This window comes from Teleopsis dalmanni, chromosome 2 (genome assembly GCF_002237135.1).
Source record: "Teleopsis dalmanni isolate 2A chromosome 2, ASM223713v2, whole genome shotgun sequence".
NCBI classification, from domain to species: domain Eukaryota; kingdom Metazoa; phylum Arthropoda; class Insecta; order Diptera; family Diopsidae; genus Teleopsis; species Teleopsis dalmanni.
Window position 1 is genome coordinate 37,785,556 of NC_051847.1, and position 9,374 is coordinate 37,794,929.

Below are 9,374 nucleotides of genomic sequence, written 5' to 3' on the forward strand. Positions count from 1 at the left end.
CCTCGCCCAATGCGAAGAGAACAGGGTTCCGATGAGGATAATTGGGACGAGGATGACGATGATGATGCTAGCGACAAAAAGTCTGTAGATCATAAAGAGTTGCCTGAGAAAATAAAGCGTATTAAATCTCATAAACGTAAACGCGCAAGTTCTGATTCAAGTTCAGATTCATCAACAGATTCTGATTCAAGTAGGGAAAGTTCTAGTGATGACGATGATGCAGATGAAAAAACTGAAAATAAATATGATTTGGAAAGCGTTAAAAATGAGGAAGAAGATCGAAATACACCAAATGATGAAAATGATAATCAAACAACAGAAGAAGTTAAATTAAATTCACCCGAAGAAACACTCAATGAAAGTGTTGAAGACAAAATTGATGATGATTCTGAAGTTAAAAAAGATGATAGTAAAGACATTGATGCTGTATTGGCAATGGATACTAATGATGACGACAAGGTTGAACAATTGCAGGATATTTCTATCAATAATGATTCTGAAAATGAGAAAGCGTTAGAGAAGGAAATTGAGAATGAAAAGAAAGAAGAAGAAAAAGAATCTACAGCTGATAAAGACAGTAATCTACCAGAAACTATTGATCTTGACAAAGAAAAAGACGGGCCACAACCACGCGCCTTGCATCGCACGTCTTCAATATTTTTACGTAACTTAGCTCCAGCTATAACAAAAACAGAAATTGAATCGATTTGTCAACGGTATAGCGGTTTTCTTCGTGTTGCTATTGCTGATCCATCTGTAGAAAGGCGTTGGTATCGCCGCGGTTGGATTACTTTTCAACGTGATGTTAATATAAAAGAAATATGTTGGAATCTGAATAATGTACGCTTACGTGAATGTGAAATGGGCGCAATAGTCAATAGAGATCTAAGTCGACGTGTACGACCCGTAAATGGTATTACTGCACATAAAACCGTTGTGCGTTCTGATATTAAAATGTGCGCGAAAATTGCACTAAATTTAGATGAAAAGCATCGACTTTGGGTAAGTCTTTAAGGTTTAATTTTTTTTTTAAATTGTAATTTTTATTTATGATAAATATTTTTTATAGTGTGATTTGAATGCAGAAGCAAACGGCAATGATAATGCAAGATCCAATGGTAATGCTGATTCATCAACGTATGGTTTCAAATCGAATAATCCAGTTCTACAAAATATAACTGATTTTCTAATTGAGGAAGCATCTGCGGAAGAAGATGAACTTTTAGGCATATCAGGTGATGCCAAAGATAATGAAGGTGAAGTTATTGAACGTGATCCACAATTATTATCAGTTTTGGATAATCTTATACTTTATTTGCGTGTTGTGCATTCGGTTGATTTTTATAATCACTGTGAGTATCCATATGAGGATGAAATGCCAAATCGTTGTGGTATTATACATGCACGTGGACCACCGCCAACTAAGATTAATGCAAACGATATACAGGATTATATAAAAACATTTGAAACTAAATTACAAACGCTTCTAACTCAACCGAAAACAGTTGAAGATGAGGAATTAAAAAATTTGGGAGCTAAAGATCCAGAAACGGAAGTTGAAAAATTTGTATTAGCTAATACACAAGAGTTATCAAAGGATAAATGGCTTTGCCCATTGTCGGGTAAAAAATTCAAAGGTCCAGAATTTATACGCAAGCATATCTTCAATAAGCATTCCGAAAAGGTCGAGGAAGTGCGTAAGGAAGTTGAATACTTTAATAATTATTTAAAGGACCCTAAACGTCCGCAACTACCAGAGCATCCTGGTACTAATAAGCGCACAAATTCTGAGTCAAGTGGCGGGTAAGTTCCATATTAGTTTTTTTTAATATTGTTTGTAATCATTTGTAGTTTATCTTTATGTTGGTTTGTATGTTTGTTTATTATTAAAATTAATTGTAATAAATTAAAAAAAAATCGACCTTCAATTCCAAAGCATTGAATGTATGACAAAATCTGGAATCGTCTAAAATATTTAATTTATAAGCTTTTACTATATTAATAATAATAATTTTTACTATTTAAAAATATTTGTTAAAAATATATATTATTATCAATTATTAATATTGGAATTTTGTTTATATAGTTACAGACCACATATGTATCCGCCTGCGTATGCTGCTCCTTACGGTGCTTATGCTCCACCTTTGATGTTGGCAGGAAGAGGAGGTCGTGGATTTGCTAATCCCCGCAGGTAATTATACTAAAACTATTTTACACATACATAATGCATTTAGTATGCATTAAAATTACTATGTAGATCTTAAGGTATAATTATATTTTAAGTGAAACATGTATATTAAGTCAAACATATATATAAAAACTTTTACAGAGATATGCCATTGGAACACCACCGTCGTATTATTGGTTATCATGATTTGGATGCACCCGTGAATTTTGATATGTTTGATTAAATGCAAAACATAGTGCAAATATATAAAGTGATCGTGCATAATATACAATATATACACACATGCAATATTAAATATCCAAAAATACATATATATATATTAAAATATATATCGCAACAACAAACCGTGTTTAAAATACAAAATATTTTATGGAATATAAATTACGTACAATTTTATTTTCTAAAAACATAGAAAAAAAACAACAAAAAAAAAGAAATAATAAAACAAAGAATATTTAATTTAATTGCCAAATCTGCATTTGGGTAGTGTTAATAATACTTTTAAAATTCTGTATGTAAAATTAACGTTTTATAAATACATAATATTTTCATGTTTATATGTTTACAGACCTCATAAAGAATATCGTCAATTAATTCAGTACAGGGACTTGGACGCCCCTCAAGATGCAGTCGATATGTTGTTTTGAAATAATTTATCTATACACATTTAGTTAAATTTGAATAAATAACTAACGATCATTTGTATATTACATATACTTATATTTACTTTCAATATGTACGATGTTAATGTGTTAGAAAGAACAAAAAAAAAAAAACAAATATCAAATTTTATAAACAAACTTATTTAATATAAATGACAAAAAAACAATTTACAAAACTTTTAATTCAATGCTAGATTTTAGTTTGGAACCAGTTCGTTTTATATGACTAGTATTTAGACAATCTGTATTAGCCATTCATCATAGAATTTTTATCCAAAATAGGGAAGCTAGTGTTCTCATATATCACACGGCATTGCTTTTCGTAATCAACAATTCCATGTTGTTAAGTGCTTTTAGTATAGCGTCACTTAATTTATTACCAGCTATATTATCCAACTCTTTTTCCAAAACTTTTGCTGCCTTTAGTAGATGGTCACGTGATAATTGAAAATCGCAAATTGCTGCGTCCACATCAGCTTGTGTCTTATCTTTTTTGGCTACCAAACGTTTGCCGCGCTCCGTTAGAACCGTATGCATTTCATATAAGATAATACCAACATAGATTGATAGCCGTATAGTGCTTGGGTCCAGCTTTTCGCATGTACTGTATAACTCTTCGCATATTTGCAGTTTTTTGTCCAATGTGCTGTTATTCAATTTATCCATTGTGTAGCCAGACTCAGTGCCATATAATTGTATTAAAGAGTGCTTCAGACTGAACATGTGGTAATGGTTAGGATGTAAAAATTTAGATAATTTATCTTGCAAAGTTTCAAGCTGTTTAATAGTCGGTTTTCGTGCCAACAAATCTTCAACTTCATTTGTTATTTGGGTCAATAAATAGCGAACCTAGAAATTAACTAATACTGTACTATATAATATAAATAAATACCATCTCTTACCTCTTCTCCACTGATGATCATAGGACAGACATTGCAACACCAATCAGATTTTGGATTAAGTGGATCCTTGGGTAATTGTACTCCACCACAATGTTCGATATCTACATCTCCCACGCAGAGCAATGCACTGAAATTAGTACCAAATTCAGTTGGATCCGTGCAACGTTTACATTTGCATTGAAAGTGTTTAGTTATTGCCAGATGTTCATTACGCATTTGTGTGCCCCATAACATATTCGAATACATTATAATCAAATGTTCGCCTTTTTGTATTTCTCTACCGGCGATGACTGAAATCTTAAAACCATTACGATGATCGAACTGAAAGTAACAGTTTGGTTGACATGAATGCTCCATCATACAGGCATTGTAGAAGACACCACTAAGTTCTAAACCATTGGGTAAGTTAATGCACATATAATTTGTTTCGATTATGCCACATATGCGATGCAAAGTGCTTGGCTCATATTCCTTAAGAAATTTCTCCTTGGATTTGTGTTCAACACTTTTTAATCGATTTAAAAAATTTCGTTGAAGATACGAAACAATCCGTTTTTCAGCGTCACTATAAAAGATAGGAATGCGAAATATTAACAACATATAGGAGTCATTATAAATGAAAGTGATATCGGATCCTTTCCTATATCATCTGCAGATAATCGAAGGATTTCATTTCATTTAGTTGAAATCGTTGTTTTAAGTTCTAATTTATGAAGAAATTGATTTGGATATATCTATATATAAAAAGCGAATATGTATATTTAGGGTTGTTATTATTGGGAGATATAAGAGATGCTTATCTGGCTCACGGCTGCTCTAGGAACCACTATCTCTTAGACGCAATTATTCTTTTAAGAAGGGCTGGTTTTACGTCCCGTAGCCATTCGTCAAACACGGCGATCAAGTGTCGTTCATCACCTCCAAATGGATTTTATAAGCAGATCCCAGCGGATTACAATAAACAACAACCACATATGATACCATCAGCTTTGTTATTGTTAGAAAGAGACTATTATCACTTTCATATATAACTTTTCATATATTTATCACATGTTACTCGTAAATGAGCATTACTCACTTGTGCAATTCTGAACCCTCACGTTCCTTTTCATGACTTTGCATGTCCATTAAGTCAGTCCATTTCTTCGGGGATGATCGCTGTAATAGCAGACATTTTAAAACTACTAATGCATCGGAACGATAGTAATCGAGAAGTGAATGTGGATCTGTTCCTGTTGGACCCGGTCCTAGTGATAATATTATACATTCCATGCCATGTAAATTTGTATTCTCTAATCCAGCGCAGTTCGGTGAGCATGCAGGCCAGTGACATCTATAATAAGATAAGGAGTTAAGTATATAAGTATGATAAATTTTATTATTTAATAATATATCATTATCTGTTAATCACATATGACTCTTTTTTAGAAGTTCCTTCTTTAAAATGTAGAATTATTTTTAAATAAAAAAAAACGACATTAATGCCTAGTCAATCAATAAATGGACGATTATAAAAAAAGGATTCAAAATAATCCTTTTTCAGAATATTGTATAAATGTTCTTAAAAAATTTTAGCTTTTGAGTTTTAAAAGCAAATATCGTTGTGACCTGACTGAACAAGCATGGGACTAAATTATTGAATAAATTTTTGTAGTCTTATAATGAAATACAATAAAAAATCAATTTGAGATATTGAAGTCAACTTGTAAGAAGAAGGTTTGGGTCATACCAAATATACCTAAGTATATTTAAAATTTCAGATTGTGGTTCTCAGGATAAGGGTTTTTTTGCAATCAATTTATATCGGATCTTGATATCATCTGCATGGGAACATGGGAAAACCAATAAAAGTTCTGTAAGAGATATTATTATCTGTTAATGAAAACTAAACCAAAGATATATTTTATAAGTTATAGTGTTTTTTGAACAATTTAATTGTAATTAAATTATTTAACTAATAAAAGTAATATTCTACTATTTATCTTTAATCGTTCTCTGTTTAGAAAATTTTTCATAACCATAATCTAGTCAAAATTTGAAATGGTCTATATGGTATCCATATAATATTGTTACCTGCTGAAATTATTTTCTAAATTAATAAGTATGTCCCATTTTCTTTTTAAAGTATTTATTTTGATTTAATAGTACTTCTTTAACTTTATAATAAAAAGTACATTTAGTAATAACTAAAAATTTCAAGCATTTATTAGTTAAAAACTATTATTTACCTGGGACATTGATTTGCACCTATGCGACACGGTATAAAGCAGCCTACGCAAGGCATAACTAGCACTTGCTCATCGCGTTCAGTCAAATACCATTTGGGGCCCACAACAAGTGGCAGCTCTGTAAAGATAACATTTCCAGCTGTGATGTTACGTGTGCTTAAAAGAAATCTTCCTAATTGTTCATCATTTGCCACACGAAATGGACGACAATCCGTTTTATGTTTCTTCCAATGTTGTCGTTGGTGTTCTGCTCCACAATACTTGATCGATTTGCATGCCGAACAAGATAACTTGGCCGGCACCTGACAAACTGCACATGTCGAAGAGTCAATAGGTGACATTATTTCTTTATCAAGATCTTGTGAAAATATTTTGCAATTAGAAATCACTGAAATAAATAATGTTAAATAACATTTATTTCTAGTTTTAAATGATGGAAATCCGATTCCAAAAATGTCTCCGATTTAAAGTCTATAATATATATTTTTAGATCATAATTTTTTCAATTATTATGATATAATATTTTTATTTTATTAATTTAGCATATACATATGTATCTGTTAGCTACTTCTTCACTCAACACACAACGTTTCTCTACTAATTGCGATTCATCTGCTTTAGCAACGAATAATATGTAGAACTTTCGTAATTCTCTTGTTGATGTTCTAGTTCTGCTTTCTATTTTATTTTGGGAACACTGAGTAAAATGACTATCTCAGAGATAATGTGAAAACAGCATTTTTACAATGTAAATCATTTTGTTTACATTTTCCATATAAAAAGAAGTTTTATTTAAAAAAAGTTTTTTTTTTATTTTCACCATGAAAGAGTTTGACTGCTTCATGTAAGAGTATTGCAAAGAGTTCTTACTCTTTAAAGGCATTAAAATATTCTTAAATATATTATGGTTCTGATATTAAAACCTTATAAAGGTATTTATTATATATTATAAAAGATATAATTAAAGAAGTAAAACCAATAAAATAAATAAAATTAAGAACGCATTAAAGATTCTATTATCTTCTATAGATTCTATAAAGATCTATAATAAGCATATAAGTTTTTGCAACTCAAGATTAGAGCTATTACCTAATAATCTATTGGAAACTGGTCTGTTCGGTGTGTTTTTCCTATGGGTATTATAATAGTTAAACATTTTATTAATTATATTAAAAAAATTTTTTCCTGATGATGACTTTAGATTAAAGTCGAAATATCAAAAAATAAATAAAAATTATTGCAAAATTAATTTGTGATTTCTTTTTTCTTAATTTTTATTTATATTATAAAAATATATAATATAAAAAACAAAAGATTTGACCAATTAGTCTGAAAAAACACTTTATTATATTGTTTGGTCACAAATAATTAACATTTATTTAAAAAATTAATATTATTAATAGCTTTGCTTTAAATTTTGCAAAATTTCAATATGCAAGTTTAATATAACAGAAAATTAATTTATATTAATATTTTTTTTTTAAAGCTATAAGTCGATAATCCTATACTGATTAATTGTGCAGTTGAATTTTTTGATTTAATAAATATGGATGTTCTTCCAGTACTTTCTTTTGTTCACGCAGACTTTTCATAACTCCAGCTAAGGTCCAGCCATGTCGTAGCAGTGCAGTATCTGCGCTAAATTGTCCATGACGTATACAACGAATTCCTGTACAATGTGCAACACTTCGCAGCTCAATGCCCATCTCATGTACCAACGTAGCTAGGTAGTTTTCATTTTCATTGATGGCATGCACTTCAAGCATAAAATCTGGTCGATTAAATTCTATTAGTTTAATGCCATATATAACCGGTTGACTATTATCTGCCGGCCTCACAGCACCTTTACACGCGATTTCATAAGCCGCTTGTGATTGTATATCTACACCACATAGTTCAAACATTTTACGTTGATGTGAAGCTTGCATCGAAGCAGCTAAAGCACTTACACGTTCTGGATGTACATGTTTATAATTGGACTTCACCGTTGTTAAAGAATCAGGAAAATGATTTTCTGTAGCTGTACCTAAACGGCCGCTTACATGATAAGTGCGTATTGGCCGATTTTTCTGTATTTTTGAAGCTTTATTTTTTCCTCTATTCATGCCAAAAACTGTATATGTAAAAATATTTAGCTAAATCATTAAATATATAACGAATACACTTACGCAATACTCCACTGGTATGATAGCCTAGGCCAGCAACGAGAACGCAACGTATATCATTCATTATATAACGTGGTCCTGTGGATAATAAATGGTCGCTCAGATCGAGGGTTTCAATTTTACGGAGCACTGGATTAGCTGCTCCTCCTGGTTCTAATAATGGTATTTCCTTTTCAATTTTACGTGGCTCACGTACTTGCATTTCATTTAAGTCTGTAAATAGAGATGACTTAGAGAATTGAATTAACCCAAAAAAATGTTTATTTACCTCGAGTAATATTATGGAGAACAGCTTCTTTTACCTTTTTTAAACTCATATTTGCTGGCTTATATATATTTACGATACCGTTTAGATGCCGAAGTACAGTGGCAGCGTCATAAACTTTAACTAAAGGCATAGCTTAACAATTATGGCTTTAACAATTTATAAATTAAAATTTTAAAACGATATATGCATTTAAAACCTTTTTTTCCGATTTCTTTAATTCATGTTTCATAACAATGTGTTTAGCCGAAAACAGCTGATTAGTCTGCGTTCGGAATAATTGTAAGAAAGCAGAAGAGTAAAAGAAGAGAAAATACAAAAAATTGGTATAAAATAATATCAATTAATGTTGAAAAATCAATTGTCGGGATATGTATTAATAGAAAAGAGAAAAGGTTTTGAAAGGTATTTTGTTCGATGTTTCCCCTATATAAGAATGTGTGCGAAGAAACATTATAAAATAAAAAAAGCACTATTGGGGTTATAAACCATTAAACTGTCATTGATCGATTATGACTGCATGATTTACGAGTTTATGTTTCCCTTTTCGTATAAATATAAATTATTTTAAAAAAATTAAGCCGTTGTTCTTCCAAACCACGTTTTCGGGTAATTTGAACGCTAACATAAAATTAAAATTTTTAAAATTGTTTTCCGTGTTCAATACATAATATGGCAATCTCATTTAACTAAATAAGAATTTTTACAATGCGCACTTAAGCTAAGCACTCGTCGATATTGATCACTTAAATATAGTTATTAATTTCAATAAAACTCATCTTAATGTTAAATCGACGTTTAACCAAACATTGTGAAATGGATTCGAAATCCTATTTTCACTACACATAATTTTTAGTTATATGCAATGCTATAAGTGTTTACAAGAACTAACGTTTTTAAATACATTGCCAATAATTTATATATATATATATATATATACATAATATTTAAGTGATTTTTT

The 9,374-nt window shown here is 30.5% G+C and overlaps 4 protein-coding genes across 9 annotated transcripts in view; 2 read left to right on the top strand and 2 right to left on the bottom strand.

Moving 5' to 3' along the window:
- LOC119678924 (serrate RNA effector molecule homolog) overlaps positions 1-2,992 on the top strand; it is a 7,886-nt gene extending 4,894 nt beyond the window's left edge. For 2 of the 3 annotated variants that reach the window (XM_038091025.1, XM_038091023.1), the window contains exons 7-10: positions 26-1,002; positions 1,070-1,803; positions 2,087-2,194; positions 2,333-2,491. In XM_038091025.1, coding sequence (XP_037946953.1) covers positions 26-1,002; positions 1,070-1,803; positions 2,087-2,194; positions 2,333-2,414 — 1,901 coding nt within the window. In that variant the 3' untranslated portion in view covers positions 2,415-2,491. Of the gene's footprint in view, positions 1-25; positions 1,003-1,069; positions 1,804-2,086; positions 2,195-2,332; positions 2,492-2,759 lie in introns of those variants that run through there. The other variant, XM_038091024.1, reaches the window with a different exon arrangement.
- The window catches only part of LOC119678922 (nuclear pore complex protein DDB_G0274915-like), an 88,281-nt gene that overhangs the window by 56,655 nt on the left and 22,252 nt on the right, over positions 1-9,374 (top strand). The window lies entirely within an intron of this gene.
- Positions 3,049-6,371, bottom strand: LOC119678926 (SET domain-containing protein SmydA-8-like; the record flags this gene model as incomplete). Its single annotated transcript, XM_038091026.1, is given in 4 exon segments — positions 3,049-3,702; positions 3,756-4,320; positions 4,834-5,088; positions 5,984-6,371. Coding segments are annotated over 4 exon segments (1,707 nt in total). The 3' UTR covers positions 3,049-3,156.
- LOC119678927 (mitochondrial mRNA pseudouridine synthase Trub2-like) lies at positions 7,482-8,683 on the bottom strand. Its single transcript, XM_038091027.1, has 3 exons — positions 8,417-8,683; positions 8,152-8,361; positions 7,482-8,096 (listed from the first exon to the last, which is right to left on the bottom strand). The coding sequence occupies exons 1-3, from the start codon at positions 8,544-8,546 to the stop codon at positions 7,495-7,497; spliced, it is 942 nt and encodes a 313-aa protein (XP_037946955.1). The 5' UTR covers positions 8,547-8,683; the 3' UTR covers positions 7,482-7,494.